At 55.5% G+C, this 17,854-nt stretch overlaps 3 protein-coding genes and 1 long non-coding RNA gene across 13 annotated transcripts in view; 2 read left to right on the forward strand and 2 right to left on the reverse strand.

Annotated features, from left to right (window-relative positions):
* Nucleotides 1–1,885, forward strand: part of HEATR1 (HEAT repeat containing 1) — a 30,202-nt gene extending 28,317 nt beyond the window's left edge. For all 3 annotated transcript variants that reach the window (XM_032962790.2, XM_032962792.2, XM_032962791.2), the window contains 3 exons: nt 550–708; nt 903–1,011; nt 1,178–1,885. In XM_032962790.2, coding sequence (XP_032818681.2) covers nt 550–708; nt 903–1,011; nt 1,178–1,266 — 357 coding nt within the window. In that variant the 3' untranslated portion in view covers nt 1,267–1,885. The remainder of the gene's footprint in view (nt 1–549; nt 709–902; nt 1,012–1,177) is intronic.
* On the reverse strand, nt 84–5,109 carry LOC142929344 (uncharacterized). The gene is made up of 2 exons (XR_012945629.1): nt 4,977–5,109; nt 84–1,111 (listed from the first exon to the last, which is right to left on the reverse strand). It is a non-coding gene; the product is annotated as an uncharacterized LOC142929344 (long non-coding RNA).
* GREM2 (gremlin 2, DAN family BMP antagonist) lies at nt 5,077–9,081 on the forward strand. Of its 2 annotated transcripts, none has more exons than XM_076070525.1 (2): nt 5,077–5,929; nt 6,864–9,081. In XM_076070525.1, exons 1-2 carry the CDS (start codon nt 5,077–5,079, stop codon nt 7,292–7,294), a joined length of 1,284 nt encoding a protein of 427 aa, XP_075926640.1. In that variant the 3' UTR covers nt 7,295–9,081. The 2 variants fall into 2 exon arrangements, with proteins under 2 accessions (XP_075926640.1, XP_075926641.1); XM_076070526.1 differs by having other exon boundaries at nt 6,867–9,081.
* Nucleotides 9,082–11,468: 2,387 nt separating this feature from the next.
* The window catches only part of FMN2 (formin 2), a 65,126-nt gene continuing 58,740 nt past the window's right edge, over nt 11,469–17,854 (reverse strand). For all 7 annotated transcript variants that reach the window (XM_076070520.1, XM_076070521.1, XM_076070519.1 and 4 more), the window contains 2 exons: nt 15,208–15,292; nt 11,469–13,020 (listed from right to left, as the gene is read on the reverse strand). In XM_076070520.1, the coding sequence (XP_075926635.1) occupies nt 12,973–13,020; nt 15,208–15,292 (133 nt within the window). In that variant the 3' untranslated portion in view covers nt 11,469–12,972. The remainder of the gene's footprint in view (nt 13,021–15,207; nt 15,293–17,854) is intronic.

Here is a 17,854-nt window from a genome sequence, read left to right on the forward strand (position 1 = left end):
GGCAGTGGAAGGCAACAGATATAATGTATTATAATTCATTATTAGTATGTAGATAGGACAGAGAGAGGGACTAAACTGAGAAATGTTGTTTCCTTGAGTTTTATTTTAGTGTTTTATTAGTCTTTGTGCGTAAATACATTATATATGTAATTTATAGTAAAGTTTATCTTAATTTTGTTTCTGAAACGTATCTGCCACTCAAAGCGCCATCGGATGAACACTCAACATAAAATTTAAAACACAAACAATGAGCAAAAAATATATATGTTATATGTGTATGTGTAGTACATAGACTGGCTACAAAAGTCAAATCTGTCAATAACCAGAAACTGTTCGCATCAAACAACACGCAAGCGCACGTGTGTACAAGCACTCGGCCTTTGTGCATTATCCAGTTGCCGTCGGCGTTTCTTGAAGTGAATTTTGGTCCTCTTGTCGTAGATCATTGACGTGAAGGTGATGATTAATTGTTCCCGCGTGTCTGCATACGTGCCTCTGTGCGTCCGTGCGTCTGTACGTGTGCGCGTGTCGCTGGCCGTGCGTACGCAGCTGGAGAACACGCTGGGCGGTGACGACGTCTACCAGCAGAGGGTCGCGTGCCACCTCGTGCCGTGCATCGCGCAGTTCGCCGTGGCCATGGGTGACGACACGCTGTGGAAGCCGCTCAACTACCAGATCCTGCTCAAGACTCGCCACACCTCGCCCAAGGTGCCTCGTCGTCACCTTCGTCATCGTCGCCCATGGCCAATCTACTGATAGATGAAGGCCCTCGGCGAACCGTCGCCGTCTCTCGCGCTCCCACGATGCGGCGATCCATCCACTCGGCCTCGTTATCTTCGTCGTCAGCGTCGCGATGACGCGCGGATGCACTGACACGTGGCCTCTCGTCGTTCCGTGCGCAGGTCCGCTTTGCGTCGCTGCTCGTGCTGCTGGAGTTTGCGACGCGGCTGCGCGAGAACTTCACGGTGCTGCTCCCCGAGACGATCCCCTTCCTCGCCGAGCTCATGGAAGGTGCGTCGCCTTGCCAGGCTCCGCTTGGGCCTAGTGCTCACCTTTGGTGGCACCATGCGCAGAACACGTTCACAAACTCAAACGGAGATGAGTTACAAGTCTGGGGGGGGGGGGGGGTAGAGGGCAAGCAGCGTGACGATCATTGCCTCCCGTTTTGTCCCCACAGACGAGTGCGAAGAGGTGGAGAAGCAGTGTCAGAAAACGGTGCGCGAGCTGGAGGCCATCCTGGGGGAGTCACTGCAGAGCTATTTCTGAGCCCCCCCACCCACAGCTCCCACCGCCACTGTCATCCGGGTCTCGTCCGGCACGCAACACTACTCCACGCTTTGCGCGTGGAGTCCGCGCGGTGGATCGTTCCGTGCGACCGGGCCCAGCCCCGCAGCCGGCACCCGGATCGGGACAAAACTACGGGGAGAATGGGACCGCCGGGAACGTCGTGCCGGGAGACGGGCTTTGGGACGGGATGGGCATAGACGCTCGGCCGGATGAAGAGTCTCGATGCCGTCGCTGGGCCGTGTGGGTCGTTAACCAGAGTCTCTATTTATTTAGATTTTTTTTTTAATATAGTTTTTAAACACATTTTGCCTTTTGCCAGATTTCACGGCGATCGGGGCTCGTACGTAGCCCCTTGCCGCAGCCACCAGAGGCCGCTGCGTTCGCGCGATGCCGATAGCGAATTCAGAAAAAAAAAACGAAGTGAAAGTTTATCAACTCCCTACACTCACATTGAGTAACCATGATGGTAACAGTGATGGTAACGACGAGTCGATGCCCGTAAACACATCGGGGAAACGCGAGAAGGCTGTGCGAATATTTGTACTGGTTTTGAGTGAGGGGGTACATTTTAAATAAAGGATGTACCCTTTCTGTTTAATCTTTGTTATTCATTTGTCCCCAACTATAAAATACACGCTTGCTGACCACGGTGGTCCAATGTTCAGCAGCACCGCTGGACTTGCAATGCAGAGATCTCAGGTTGCATTCCAGCTCCCGGCGTGTCATTTGAAACAATGGAGCAAGTTTATTCAACCCACCCCGGCACCCGCCTGACCATGCCTCTCCACTCGGCAGAATGTCGCGTGTGGTGGGGTAAAGTGTAGGTCCTCTCATCTTCCAAGACGTCTGGCCGCCGTGGAAGAGTAAGCCACAGTACACCCTAGAAGGGGCTCTCTTGAACGCGTCCCCCGAGCACTTTTACATCGTCTAGATTGACAGCTCATTTCTTTAGAACTGCTTTTTGTTTTTAGTTCGCCGCCCTTCCCCCGCACCTCTGATTAACATGGTTGGCTACGTACGGAGCGAAAGAAGTTCTACGAGCACGCATAGTGGAGGCTCCTGCCAGCAGTGTCGCGAGCAGGAAATTGCAGGGCTGCACCTTTACCTCTTTATCCCTGCGGAAATTACAATAGAGGTAATACTGGACGCGGACTGGAGCTCCAGTGACGAACACGGTTGTAGGTTACGGTGCCAAGTTCGGTGGCGCTGTGCGGTGGTGTCTGGCTCAGAATCAAGGGGACTTTACATTTTTTAATATGTATTTGCTCCCAATTAAAATGTTGTTTCGAAACGTTTGCGTTCGTGCGTTAAGGCGGCGTCTGAGAGCGGAGCTTTTTTTGTCGGTTAATGATGGAATGATGGAATGATCTCGTGGTCATCAAGCCAGGCCACGTTCGCACGGCATACAATAACGAGAAGCTGCTTACAAAGCGAGCTACGGGTCACTCGGCATCATCAGCCGTGGTCAATCCACTGCTGGAACCAAGACCACCGCCACCTCTCGCGATCCACACGATCCATCCGTCGCTCCGCCTCCACGCAAGCCGATTGCATAGCTCCGTCTCCGCGTAGTGCGTCCTCCCCACTGGGCGCACGCTGTCTTCGACCACGTGTCGTCGGCCACGTGGTCGTTGGATGCCAAAATTATTGTCCATAACCCCTAACCCTCGGTGGAGCCGTGCAAGACAACGATGTCGTGAGATGATGATGGATTGGTATTGATGATGGATTGCTGATGCTATTGCTGATGATGGGGAGGAGGGACGATTCGAGGGGATCTTTGGGGGGCGGGTGGCGGGTGGTGGCGCGCCCACTCGCTGCGTATAAAACCGTGCACGGGGTTCTCGCTCGGGTTCTCACTGCGTGTTCTGCCTTCTCTCCGCATGCTCTCCCCCTCTCTCCCCCTCTCTCCGCGTGCTCTCCCCCTCCGCGTGCTCTCTTCTCTCCGCGTGCTCTCCTCTCTGTGCGCGCCCTGTGGGCTCCACACTCTGGTTGTACTATCTACTGTGGGCTCCACTCTCTGGTTGTACTATCTACTGTGGGCTCCACTCTCTGGTTGTACTATCTACTGTGGGCTCCACTCTGGTTGTACTATCTACTGTGGGCTCCACTCTCTGGTTGTACTATCTACTGTGGGCTCCACTCTCTGGTTGTACTATCTACTGTGGGCTCCACTCTCTGGTTGTACTATCTACTGTGGGCTCCACTCTCTGGTTGTACTATCTACTGTGGGCTCCACTCTCTGGTTGTACTATCTACTGTGGGCGCCACTCTCTGGTTGTACTATCTACTGTGGGCTCCACTCTCTGGTTGTACTATCTACTGTGGGCTGCACTCTCTGGTTGTACTATCTTGTGTGGGCTCCACTCTCTGGTTGTACTATCTACTGTGGGCTCCACTCTCTGGTTGTACTATCTACTGTGGGCTCCACTCTCTGGTTGTACTATCTACTGTGGGCTGCACTCTCTGGTTATACTATCTACTGTGGGCTCCACTCTCTGGTTGTACTATCTACTGTGGGCTCCACTCTCTGGTTGTACTATCTACTGTGGGCTGCACTCTCTGGTTGTACTATCTTGTGTGGGCTCCACTCTCTGGTTGTACTATCTACTGTGGGCTCCACTCTCTGGTTGTACTATCTTGTGTCGGCTCCACTCTCTGGTTGTACTATCTACTGTGGGCTCCACTCTCTGGTTGTACTATCTACTGTGGGCTCCACTCTCTGGTTGTACTATCTTGTGTGGGCTCCACTCTCTGGTTGTACTATCTACTGTGGGCTCCACTCTCTGGTTGTACTATCTTGTGTGGGCTCCACTCTGGTTGTACTATCTACTGTGGGCTCCACTCTCTGGTTGTACTATCTACTGTGGGCTGCACTCGCTGGTTGTACTATCTACTGTCGGCTCCACTTTCTGGTTGTACTATCTACTGTGGGCTCCACTCTCTGGTTGTACTATCTACTGCGACGACTCTTCTCCCTCTGTGCTCTACCCTCCGATATCTCCCCGTGTGAGCTTGCCGTGTCCTCTCTGTGCCGACTCCGACCTCTTGTCGCCTGTCACTCTCAGGATCCCCGGACCGTGGCTGTGATTGAGCCACGGTTTGACGCCGCTTCCCTCCCCCTACCCTTTACTCGGCCTTGCTCTTCGTCTCCCCTTGCCCTGCCCTTTCACCCTGCTCGTGCCCTCGGGTCCGACTACAACTGTGAGTCCTTCAAGGGCAGCGACTGGAAGCTCCGTGTGACTTTTCACCGAAGGCGACCCGGTGTGGGGGGGGGGGGAGGGAGGGGGGCGGCACGGAGAGGTGAGTGCAGGGTGACACGTGACACGTTCGTCGTAGGCGGTGACCAAATCCACTGCTGGATGAAGGACGGGTGAGCCAGGCTCTCTCGCGTGGTCCGAACGTGCGGCTCCCAATCGCGACGCTCACGAGCGCGTCTCGGCCAGTGTCACGGGTCCCTTCTGCTGGGAAGCTGCTCTGGTCGCTGCGCGAGTGGCCAGCCGAGCCTGCAAACGACCGCTCTATCGCTGCATGGACATGGGATTATTTAAATCGCCGGACCGTGAGAGATGGCGCCGGATCGGGGAGAGGTGTATGCAGCAGTGGATTGAGCATGTCCGATGGTGATGATGGTGGTGGTATATCCACGCGTGTGTGTTTATTCACGCCGGCAGATCCCGCAGACTCACCATGAAGAGGCGCTATGATCGCCTCCATCGTTAAGAGGAGCCGCGATCGTCGTCTTCCACATCTTCACTGTCAAGAGGAGGTGCACGAGTTCCGTGCGAAATGACGTGGCCTCGCTCCCCTCTCTTCCTCCTCCTCCTCTCGTCCATCTCCCTGCTCCTCGCCGGCACCTCGTCTGACCCGTCTCGTCCTCGCAACAGAGACTCAGGGAGCAGAGACAAATCCCACGGAGACTCGGACGTCAGGTCGCTGATGGGCGACTCGGAGATGAGTTATAAAGACGAGGAGATCAGACCAGATATCAGAGACACAGACTCAGAAGCCACGGACAGACACTCAGAGATCAGAGACTCGGATATCAGAGACGGAGACTCGGATATCAGATCAGAGATCAGGGATAAAGACTCACGGATCAGACACAGGGACTCGAGGAGCAGAGGCATTGATGAAGACATCACCAGCAGCGGCCGGATTCTCTTCCCGCAGGGAGCAATTCCTCCACCGGGGAAGGGCCGCTCCAACATCTCATCATCCCACGGCCACGTGGCACGACACCACCACCACCAACAACAACACGGGCTTCCAGGAGGACCTTCGGCCCACTTCCACGACCGAGACGCTGAGCGCCAGGTGCTGGCCTCCAGCCACGAGGCGCTGTTCGTGACGGAGCGGCGCTACCTGCGGCGAGATTGGTGCAAGTCGCAGCCGCTGCGGCAGACGGTGCGCGAGCGCGGCTGCGTGCCTCGCACGGTCATCAACCGCTTCTGCTACGGGCAGTGCAACTCGTTCTACATCCCGCGCAGGGCCACGGCTGACGACGACGATGGCGAAGAGGGCGGTGAGGGTGAAAGTGATGATCGTGGTGGTGGTGGTGGTGATGAAGGTGGGGAAGATGATGGTGGTGGTGATGATGAAGAGGTGCTGGGAGCTCCGAGCGACAGTAAATTCTTGCACGGTACGTGGGTTGATTTTGTATCGTAGCATTCGGAAGTGGTTGCATCTAAGGGTTGATTGCAGCCGGAGCTGTTTGTCCGGGGCTGAGCTCTGTAAAATATTACCCAGAAATAAATCGTTCAGTACTTATCATGACTCCCCCCCCCCCCATACATGGATACCTATTGTGTCTACCTAATCTGATATCCTCTCTGCGTCTGCCCAACGTTGATTCGCCGTGCGATGTTTACTGGGACCAGGGTAATTGGATGTTTTGTGGTAGAGCGGTGACGCGGGGTTTAGCGCTCTGTGCTCTAAATCCGGCCACCCGAGTTCGATTCCCGGCCGTGGCTAACACCAGCTGCGAGTGATATCCGAGCCTATTCTGGGAGACCCTCCACCTACCCCCCTCCCCTTTCAGCAACCAGCACTGACCAACAAGGTGAAGTATGGTCAACAACAGCGCGGCGTGCGTCTTCATCCAGGTGCTGATGCGCGGCTCGGACACGCCGTCGTTCGCGGCTAAAACGGAACCGAAACTAAAAGCGTGCGCGAAGAGGCACCGTGGCCCCTGATGCACGCTCGGAATCCGCACCGCGCGGCCACGTGACCCAGGCGTGGAGGTTCGCGGTTCGAAATCCGAGCGGTCGCCCTGGTTAACAGCGCGGGTGTCTTGACAGTGGACGTTCACGATTCCGTGACGCCATTCGCAGGAGTAGGCCATTGTGTGCCGACGTTCGGATTTGCGAAAATGTGAAAGAAACCCCGTCCCCCCTTGTAAAATACTCCATTGAAATTACATAGCAGCGGCTGTAATCGTCGCTGTGAAAACTTGGCAGTGCCCTCCTGAAAAGTCAATGAGACTCATTGAGGCTTTCCTCGATAATCCAGCGTATTCGTAATCAGAACACTGAGACAGGCATTATTATGATGATGGTTGTCTCCCTTATGCCCAGGAGGAGGAGGTGGTGGTGATGACGCTGGAGCGGAAGGAATTGCAGAAGCGGCAGCAGCAGCAGCAGGAGGAGCCCGAGGAAGGACATCAAGAAAATCATCAGCATCAGCAGCAACAGCAGCAGGAACATCAACAGCAGCAGGATCCAGAGGAAGGTCGTCATCAGCAGCAGGAGGAAAAGGAGCAGCAGCAGCAAGGGGGAAATCTTCCTCCTCCTCATCATCATCATTGGGGGGTGCAGGAGGGCGAGGCGGAGCGGGGTCGGCCCGGCGCAGCGTCGCCTCGTTCCGCGCGTGCGCCGCGTGCCGCCCGCAGCGCTTCTCGTCGCTCACCGTGGAGCTCAGCTGCCCGGGCCTGGAGCCGCCCGTGCGCCGCGTGCGGCTCAGCAGAGTGAAGCACTGCCGCTGCGTGTCCGTGCGCGTGCACGACTGAGCGCGCGACCCCCCCCCCCCCCCCACGTGTGTCCGTGCGCGTGCACGACTGAGCGCGCGACACCCCATCCACCCCCCCACGTGTGTCCGTGCGCGTGCACGACTTAGCGCGCGACACCCACCCCATCCACCACTCCCCCCCACGTGTGTCCGTGCGCGTGCACGACTTAGCGCGCGACACCCACCCCATCCACCCCCCCCCCCCCACGTGTGTCCGTGCGCGTGCACGACTGAGCGCGCGACACCCCACCCCCGTGTGTCCGTGCACGTGACAACCCCCCGCGAGCACACGCGTGCGCGACTCGAGAACGACTCCCCAACTCAACGCCACCACTGTGCGCCTCACGGTAGACATCAGACGGTGAGGATGGGGAGCTGAACTTGTTGGTGGTGGTTGGTGGTGGTGGTCGTCGTGAAGTTGGCACTCTGAGGTCGACGTTGGACATCAGAAGGTGGGCAATCAGTAAGATGTGGAGCTTGGCTTGGTGGTGGTGGAGGTGGTGATGGGCCTGCAAGATCGAACCGTGGAGGTCGGGCGTTCACGTTGGAACCGCTGCGGAGGAGCAGGCAGAAGGAAGGAAGCGAGGTCCATCAATGGCGTTGGCCGCTGTGGTGCCACAATATGAACGACCATTAACTCATAGTCCCTGTGGGGCCGATAAATTACGGGAGCGTCACTTTGCGGGAAGTCAACATGAGTGGTATACTATGCGCAGACCGACCCCCGGCACAGGAACGTGGAATTCCCACCACTGACTCAAGACGGCCAATCGAGCTGAGCGCCGCCCGCATTGCTCGTACGATCAGAGACACTCTTCAACCCACCCTTGACTTTCAGTGACGGAAACACCCAACGACATCGACACCGTCTCCCTCCTACACCGGACTCGAACCCGGGTCGCTTGATAAAAAAATCGGTTGACCGGAGCAGTCGCTCTGGCCGCGATGGAACTCGGATCAGTCTTGGTTCCATAATGGCCAACAGCGGGTTCGCAATGGCCGACTTTGGGGGGGGGGGGGGGGACAAGAGCGTAGGGGGCTCGGTGCTGCACGTGGTGCGCGTGCTTCTGGCCACTGCAAAGGTAAAGGCGCGGCCCTGCAATGACGTGCTTATAACGCACGCTGCGTCAGGTGGGCCAGATACTAGCATGATCGTGATGGGGGCAACTGGGCCCCTCCCCCAGGATTTGAATGATTTCCCATATCCATTTCTCCCCACCCCCACCACCGCTGTGGCCCGGCTTCTGGGCCACTCCGGCTTCTGGGCCACTCCGGCCTCTGGGCCTCGGTGCAGTTGCACTGCCTGCACACTCAATAACTACGGCCATTGGGTCTCCAGGATATATCCTGTGGGTCTCCATGTGAGTCTATGCATCTCAATGCCAGTCTATGGGTCTTCAAGTGAGCCTGTGGGTCTCTACGTGAGTTTATGGGTCTCCATGTGAGTCTGTGGGTCTCGATGCGATTCTATGGGTCTAAGTGGCATAGCGTGGTTGGCATTGAACCCAGGTGCAGTTACACCGCAGTTGCACCGCCTGCACACTCGACAGCTACACCACCGGCCAAGCTATAGACGTGCCTGTTAAGTTAATACCCTTAATGGGGGCCCCAATGTTTAACTTCCCCCCCCCCCTCCAATCCAAATCTTATAAGTCGTCCCCTTGCACGTGCGTAACACGTATGTGAGCTCCGATCATAGTTTTATTTTTCTTATGTTTAAACATAAATTGTATAACAAAGTGCGTTATATATGTGTGTGTGCTATAGGATATAAAGTTGATCGATCTATATGAGCAGTGCGTTTTCTGTTTCTACGACAAAATAACTGTATTGGTGGAACTACATTCCTCGTCACCACCATCATCACCACCACGAGACGTGGTCTGTCCCACTTACTCTGCTGGATTAAGGCCTTACCCACGCCATCACCAACCCTCCGGGTCCCGCAATGCCACAATCCACGACGTCCCTCACTCCCGCACACGAGCCGAACTTCTCATCGCATCCATCTCCGCAGTGGTCTTCTTGCATGTCGAATTTCTTGCGCACCGCACGTAGCCAACCGTGCTCATCGGAGGGCGCGTCCTGTCGGGCGCATCCACTGCATCGGCTGCCGCTCCCCGACTACCCGGCACTTCTTGTCCATCGGGCAATCGTCTCTTCGGGCCCTTACGACGTCCCCTGCTCAAGCACGCTGACCTTTTTTTTTTTACGAACGGTCGACGTGACGTGTGTTCTCGAATCCACGCGTTCGTCGCCACGTCTGAGTTGTGAATCGAAGTTCGCGTCTCGCCATGCGTCCGTAACACTCACGAATCCTCTGCAACGAGTCGTGCGGCCAATTCCTTCCCGGTCAACATTCCGACGTTGAACCAACGTTGGAATGTGGTTGGGACCGGTGGACCAACGTTGACCTAACGTTCCACGTTTACTGGGTTTAGAAATCAGGAGTGTTTGCCTGACAGTCGTCATACATTTGCGCTATGATCCAGGCCACCTGGATCCCGGCCACAACGCGCTAACATCAGCGGTATTAGTGGGATCTGCACCGAGGCCTTGCTCTCACTGGCGGAGCCAGTGGGGGGATGGGGTGGCACGTGCCCCCCCCCCCTCCATGATCCGATCGAAATCCCCAATTTTAATAGAATAATTGGGATTTATTAGTAATAAATTGGCATTTTGCGACCCCCACTGCCACTGTGTAGCATATTATTACGTGCCAGGGACTCTATGAGATGATAGGACAATAGTCTGAGTCCACAATTGGCAATAAGTAACGGCAAAGGAGTTATAATTGACACAGAATTGTGCGCAGTTGCGTATACAGTCCACGACTTCCCGGAAGGCATTCACCTTCAGCGAGCGCGATGCCAATCACACAACGCACATGCGTCGAATAAAAGCAAGGGACAAGTCCTTACTTACTAACAACTCCTATAATTTTTCATTGCTGGAAAAGTTGCCTCCCCCCCCCCCACCTGAAAATCCTGGCTCTAGGTTGACTCAGCCTTAAACGAGAACCTGCTTCGGTGCGTAAACATCGCCACTGGCGAGACAAAGGCGGTTAGGCGTCAGTGCGTGGTTCTGGACACCCACCCCCTCATGTACCGTGCCGGCCTTCATAGACGCTCGCTAACAGAACTTGCCCCAACAGTCTGTGTAAGCAATAACAGTGGGAAATATCTGAACCGGGTCTGGACCTCCCCTCGGTCGACACAACATTTACTGAGTATCCGATGCGGTGTGTAAACATCAGTACGGGGAGACAAGAGGTCAGCCGGGCTTGCTTTTGGCCACAAAACCCCCATGCCGGCCTTAATAGGCGCTCGCGAACAACAACAACTTGCTCCCAAACAGCCTGTCGGTGGATCTTTGTCCTTGTGCTCTTGAGTGTGGTCACGTGCCCCACGGCGGTCCATTACGGGTTTCGCAAATTACTCGGCCACACGCGGCCTCAGATGAAATTTGCTCCCCCCCCACCCCCCAAAGTGAGCGTGCTTGGTCTGTGACACCAACCCGTGCCCCACTCGAACGCATTCGGCCCAACTTGATGCGAGCTGGTGCTTGAGACCAACCGGAAGAGGTCGCTACAGCTCGCCATGGCTTCCTTCCTTCTGCCAGATCGGAGATTGAAAGAAATTTAGAAAAAAAAAACGTGCGCGTGTGTGCCCGTCGTGTGCAGTGCTGGCGGCATTCATCGGTGCTCGCGAACAGCACTTTCCCCGACAAGTTTGTGGAGGCTATACGTGGGATGGTCTTCGGTACCCCGTAACGTTTTGAACAATCATCAGGCACGTGCAGATAATCTTAGTTTCAAAGGAGGTTAGGTAAATTGTGAGTGGAGCGGTGGGACAGTGGTGAGTGCACTGCGCTATGAACCAAGCGACGCGAGTTCGATTCCCCGGCACGAATAAACCCCCGACGCCTGCTGTATATTTGGAGTTTGAATGTTTCTCCCCGTGGTCGTGTGGATTTCTCTCCAGGTCCTTCCATTTTTCCCTCCACATGTAGTAAAACATGCGTTTAAGATAATTTGACCGCTATAAATGTCCACCTGATAAGCCAATTCGATGAAGCTGTCATTTGCGGCCAGGCTCGTGGGCCCTTAACTGGTAAAATAAAATAAAATTGTTGAGTTTAAAATGCATTAGTGATCCTGACCCAAGACCATCAAGTCGCCACAGCCGAGAACCCGGTTTTACCATGCGGCTGACACCCGGATTTGAACCCGGGCAAGTCAGCCACCCCGGGCAGGTTTATTGAGCACGATCGCGGCATTGCACACACAGCACACGTTCAACACTTGGGCCGGCTCGTGTCGACGCGTCCACGACACCCCCCCGACTATCGCGTGAGAATGTTGTCTGTGTGCGTGTCTGTGTTCATGTGCCTAACTGAGCGTGTCTGCGTCGATATGCCCCCAAACAGTCTGTGACGGCTATACATGGGGGGTCTTTTTTTTTGTTACCTTCGTACAGTATCTGTATACGTGTGTCCGCGCCTGCGTGTCTGTTTCGTAGTGTGCGTCTGTGTCTGTTTGTCCGTGTCCGTGTGTCGGAGTCTGTGTGTTTAAATGCATACCTGCTTCTATGCGTGCGTATTTGTGCTTCTGTCTGCCTATAGATCTGTTGAGATGCGTGCGTGCGTGCGTGCATGCGTCCCGTGTGTGTGTCTACAGACGTTTCTCAGCGCGCGTCTGTGTCAGTGTGTGTCAGTCTCGTCGCCGTGAGGTCGTGCGTCTGTCTGTCTGTCCTGTGTCTGTCCGTCCGTCTCTCTGCCTGGCCGCCACTGTGCAAAACAAAATAAAATAACAACCAACATCGACAACAAATCCCTCGGACGTTGCCGTCATCGCCGGCAGCGTCCCACAGACGCCCGCGTGTCGCTTCCCATCGCGCGCGGCACGAGAAGACGCGCGGTCGTTTGAGAACGTGAACTCTTTAAAAAAAAAAACGTACTGATTAAAAAGCTTATTTGGGTAATCCTAGCAACAACAGCCGCGACGCCGTCACTGGCACCTGAGCCGGTTTAAAATTGAACGTTAAATGAGGCGCAGTAGCTTTAGCACAACAACGGCAACGAAAAACTACCGCGCGAGACGCATCGGTGACGCCGACATCAGCCGAGTCCCTGACTTCTCCAGCCACCCCGCCCCGGTGGTGGTGGTGGTGGTGGTGGTTGTTGTTGTTGTTGCGTTCTCCCGAGGAAGCACGATTTTGATTGTAAAGCTGTCGTCGCGAGAAGGGGTCAGTGCGTGCGACGAGGTGAATGGTGACGAGGTGAGCATGAGGGCGAGGAGGAATGAGGTGGCGGATGAGGAGGAGGTAGCGTGTGACCGTGGGTGATTAGGCAGCACTTGCAGAATGAACATGACTGAGGAGGTGATGATGACGACGGCGTGATACCTAACGATTCAGACGATGAGATGACACTAGGAGAGGATGTTGACGAGGATGATACAGTGAGGAAGATAATGATGGTACCACATGGACGTGGTGATGATGATGATGGTATCAATGATGATTACTTAATTATAGTTATCATCACGAGGTGACGAGAAGCGTTCGTCATCATTGACCATGACGATGAAGATTCGTAATGGGCAGTGAAGGATGAGGTGGAGGTAGCTGACGGAGGAGCAGGAGGAACGATGCCAACGCTCTCGCCGCTGCCGCACGCTCACACCTCCGACATCGAAGACGTCGCCTTGAGACGCAGCCGTGCTTTCTACAACGGGAACCGGGGGAAGGTGAATCAACATCGTTACCCACTCACCTCATCATCATCATCCCCCTCACCCACGTCATAATCCACCTCACTCACCTCATCATCCCCCTCACCCACGTCACTTACCTCATCATCCCCCTCACCCACGTCATAATCCACCTCACTCGCCTCACTCACCTCATCATCCCCCTCACCCACGTCATAATCCACCTCACTCGCCTCACTCACCTCACTCACCTCATCATCCCCCTCACCCACGTCATAATCCACCTCACTCACCTCATCATCCCCCTCACCCACGTCATGATCCACCTCACTCGCCTCATCATCCCCCTCACCCACGTCATGATCCACCTCACTCGCCTCACTCACCTCACTCACCTCATCATCCCCCTCACCCACGTCATAATCCACCTCACTCACCTTATCATTCACCTCACCTACATCATCATCATCCACATCATCATCATCATCATCCACGTCACCAACCTCATTATCATCATCATCATCCAGCTCACTCACTTCATCCACCCACGTTATCCACATCATTGTCAACATCAACATAGCCAATGACGAGGTGTTATTGCTGAGAAAGGCAATGTTTGTTCAAGTACACAACAGCCGCCATTGGTTGCTGTGATGTCACCACGGCACTTGTGCCAGGCTAGGTGCACTTTGAGGCCACTTGAAGTGACCTTCTGCCAGGCTAGGTGCCATGAGCCAACAGACACAAAAAAATTTCCCTTCCTGTGAAGCCTTAACAGGCTGTTGGGGCAAATGCTGTTAGCAAGTAGCATCTACGAAGGTCGGCATGGCACACAAAGGGGTGGATGGCCAGCACTACGCCCGGCCGCCTTTGTCTCCTGTGTGGCAATGTTTACACACGGCACCAGGTACTCATTTTAAGCTGAGTCGACCTAGGGGAGGCCTAGGACGGGTTCAAATAATCATCACTGCTGCTGCTGACCATGAGCGTGAATTGAACTCGGGTCTCTGCGGGGTTCGCAGCGCAACGTGCTAACCGCTGCACTCCCGCTCCCCACACAGACACACAAAGATCCCCCGTATAGCCTGCATAGACTTTTGGGGAAAATGCTGTTAGCAAGCACCTATGAAGGCCGGCACGGCACAAAGACGCGCACAAAAAAAGGCGCACATGCACACAGACACACATACACACACACAAACAGACACACACACAGACATAACAACAACAACAACCGCCATTCGCCACTAAGTGGCGGTGACGTCTCCATGACGCTTGTGCCAGGCTATGTGCACCTTGAGGCCACGTGAAGTGTCGAAAGCCCGCTGGTCACGAGGCAGACCCAGGTGCCACGGGTCGACTGACTGAGACGACTGGTTGATGCACCACCTGTGAAACCTACTGTGCCAACTTCCTATGATTTAGCCACCCGGCGCTCCGCTCATTGTTGTGTGCGTCGCTCCTCCACCCTCCGTTGTTGTTGGAGGGCGACTGCCTCCAACTGCCCAGTAGCGTCCTTTACGAGCCTCCTCCACTGAGGCCGATCTTGACACCGCTGGTACCAGTCATTGGCAAGTCCACTCACCTCCACGTCCTCCTGTACCACATAACTCCATCTCTTCTCTAGCCCGTGCCGCGCCCGTTTAGCCCCCTCTATCCGGCCGAACAAAAGCTGTTTAGGCATGCGGCGGCTGGGCATGCGGGCTACATGGCCCAGCCAATGCAGCATTGCCTGCCGGAGGAACTCACCGATGGGACTTTGTCCAGATCTTTCAAGGATTTGTGAGCTCCTCGCACAATCCAGCCTGGTTAAACCCAGGATGGATCGTAGGCAGGCCAACCTAAATGTTTCTAACCGGCGAAGATGTTCCATTAGGGGGGTCCACGTTTCGCAAGCATAGAGAAGGGAGGGAATGACCATGGCCGAGAAGACCTGAAGCATCGTGCGGAGCGACAGACCAGGTAGCTTCCACACAGCATTACGCAACCGATAAAAAGATAATGCCGCTCGACTGATTCGGAGTGAGACCTCCGCTGCAAAACCGGAGCCAGTCATGAGCACACTGCCCAGGTATGGGAAACTCTCCACTCTCTCCAGAACTGCCCCATCACCGGTTGTGAGTTGTGGGGGTGGAGTGTCCGATGGTACAAAATACCCAGGCACACATGCACAGAGACATACACCATACACACAGGCTCACCAGTCCGTCCGCCTTCTTGGCGGTGAGCGTGACTTGTCCCGGGGGTGCCGTGCGCACCGTGTACTGCTTCTGGGCCTCTCGGAGTCTGCAGCGGGGGGCGGGGGGGTGAATGGAGAGGGGGGGGTTAATCTCTCACACACCACCCCTGACCTCGTACGTCGTGCCGGTCATCACCACGATTTGGCTTCAAGGAAGTGTTGTGGATGTAATCAGGGGAGAGGCGGTAGTGATGGGTGGGACGCGTGGTGTGCAGGGTGGTGGAGGGCGGGTGACCGTGCCAGGCATTGGAGTGGCACCCAGAGGTCAGCGACGAAGAGAAAGAGAAGACCTAAAGCCGGGCGTTGGTGGTGGTGGCGGTGAGACTGGACTTCGTGGGTTCAGTAACAACTCAGCGACAACTGTGGGACCTCGTAGAAGGAAAGACGCGATGGCGAGAGGTGTCTGGTAGCACCAACGGCACTGTCCGCGACGACCCCATGACCTTGACGCTGGTTGAGAGAGAACGGTCGTCGGGAGCGTGCGCCGCATGCGAGGTGAGGTTGAAGTGTGGACGACACAGACTCTCGTTCTGCATGGCCACGTGGTCAGGTGATGGTACAGCAAGTAGGTTGCATGCACTGGGGGTGGTGGTTTCTTCTTCTCCATGGATACGCGAAGGAAGTGGCCAAAATCACAACGACAAACATTCGTGCGTGCGTCTGCTCCCACTCCGAACAAATGACGATCATTAACGCTGATTGCCCTGTCGAACGTCCCGAGCGAGACGCCGCAGAGCCCACGAATCTGCGAGCGGGGCGGCAGGTAGATGACGCGGAGTTGTTATTAAGGCACCGATTGCCGCGTGGACTAAAGAGAGAGAAAAAATCCCAGCTTTCTCCCCCCACCACAACAATAATGCCCCCCCCCCCTTCCACCTCCCCCCCCGAAAACGCCGTCTCCCACGGCGGCTGCGTACGTAACGCCCGGTGACTTAATTTTTACTGCGAAGGTTTCCGAGGCAACTGAAACGGGCCACGCTCCCCCCACCCCCCCTGCAAGTCACAGGACACGGACCGCGGTGCGATGTCGAGAGAGAGGGAGAGAGAGAGAACATCGCTGTGCTCACGAACCGGCCAGGTGATAGCCCAGCGCTGCAGCGATCGTGAAGTCGCGAGGTCAAACCCTGGAGCGGAGGGAGTAGACTCAGCCCATCATTCCCTCCCTCTGGGGTCGAGAAAAAATAAGCACTACTCTGTGGCCAAGCCAACAGCGGTTGTCCGATAGACATACTCGTCTCCGCCATGTGAATATAGAATTTCCATCGCTGGCCCTGCAGGGCTGTGAACGGCAGATGAGCACCAATACCTCGATGCTCGCTCGAGCCGGAGTCACTCTGTGACTTTGTTTTTATTTTTTTATTTCGCCTATCCTCGCTGTATATTTAATTCCTTTCTTCTCGCCTGGGTAAGCAGATTAGACGAAACTAGCTAAACGAACTCGCAGCGTATATCATCGTTGTGCAGAATTTTCACAACAACATTAATAACTCCTTTCCTCTTGCACGTAAAAAAAGTGCCAAAAACGCAGGACCGGTTTCAACATCAGCATCAGAGTCAGGCTCGCATGAACCAATGCTGGTGAAACGCCAGATGTTCACAGACAAAGGACCCCTCTCTGTTAAGGTCCTGGGTGCGGGTTCACAACACGGACGTCACCACAAAGCGTCACTTGTGGAGGATATTTAGCAGCAAAACGAACGAGGAGGCCTTCTTCTCGTACGGACGGAGGTGCCCGGCTGTTGTTTTTGTTAAACCTCGGGTGCCTCCCCAACCGCGACCCCTTCTCCGTCCAACTCCTCGCTCACCCGCCCGCCTGCCCGCCTACCCGCCTACCCACCCGCCTACCCGCCCAGTAATTGCAAAATAATTTTTAATTGACTGCAGGTCAATTTATAAATTACACAGTGGAGCCAGACTGCTTGGAGACTGTGAAATTGTGCTCACACACAGAGCTTAGCTGAAGCACAAGACCCCGCCGTTACTCGGGCAGCGAGAGAGAGAGGGAGAGAGGCCAACGCTGAAAACCGTCAGGGCTGCGCCAAGAATTCTGTCATCGGCGTCGCCAGGGCCTGTTTCTGGTTCTGGCGGCGGCGGCGGCCGCGAGGGTCTGGTCTGACTTGCGTCCAAAAACGAGAGCACCAGCCCACACCCCCACGCCCCCCCCACCTCCCGACCCCCGTGCCTGCTCCCCCCCCACCTCCCCGTTGCTCCGCGCCGGCGCGGCGAGCCGCGGCGTGCGTTTTAGAAAAAGGATCGTAACTGTGCGATCAACGAAGAATCGCACCGCTCATGGCTCTTGCCGAGAGATTGCTCGCCCACTCGCTCGCCCGCACCACTCCTGGCGCAAGGGGCCTCTCCAGCACTGCAGGCAGCGCGAGAGAGGTGCTTGGCCTACACTTCCACACTGGCCAGGCATCTCGGAAGAGGGTGGGAGCAAGCACACACTGCCCCTTGTTGAAGGGCGAGGACCAAAAGCAGCCCAAAACACTCGTGAATTGGGCCGATCACACCTTAATATAGAGAGGACTGCAGAACTCGGGCAATTGTGGCTGCCTTCCCGCTCGTCTGTGGCTCCTCCTCCTCGCGCCTCTCGGAGAGCGAGCGAGTAT

This window comes from Petromyzon marinus, chromosome 29 (genome assembly GCF_048934315.1).
Source record: "Petromyzon marinus isolate PM22_M1 ecotype Great Lakes invasive population chromosome 29, UKy_Petmar_22M1.pri1.0, whole genome shotgun sequence".
Lineage (NCBI taxonomy): Eukaryota > Metazoa > Chordata > Hyperoartia > Petromyzontiformes > Petromyzontidae > Petromyzon > Petromyzon marinus.

Bases quoted from the DNA above. Each gene is read 5' to 3' on its own strand.
- GREM2 (XM_076070525.1), top strand. From the start codon at position 5,077: ATGACGTGGCCTCGCTCCCCTCTCTTCCTCCTCCTCCTCTCGTCCATC. The intron at 5,930-6,863 runs GTACGTGGGTTG...CCTTATGCCCAG, and splicing joins CGACAGTAAATTCTTGCACG to GAGGAGGAGGTGGTGGTGAT.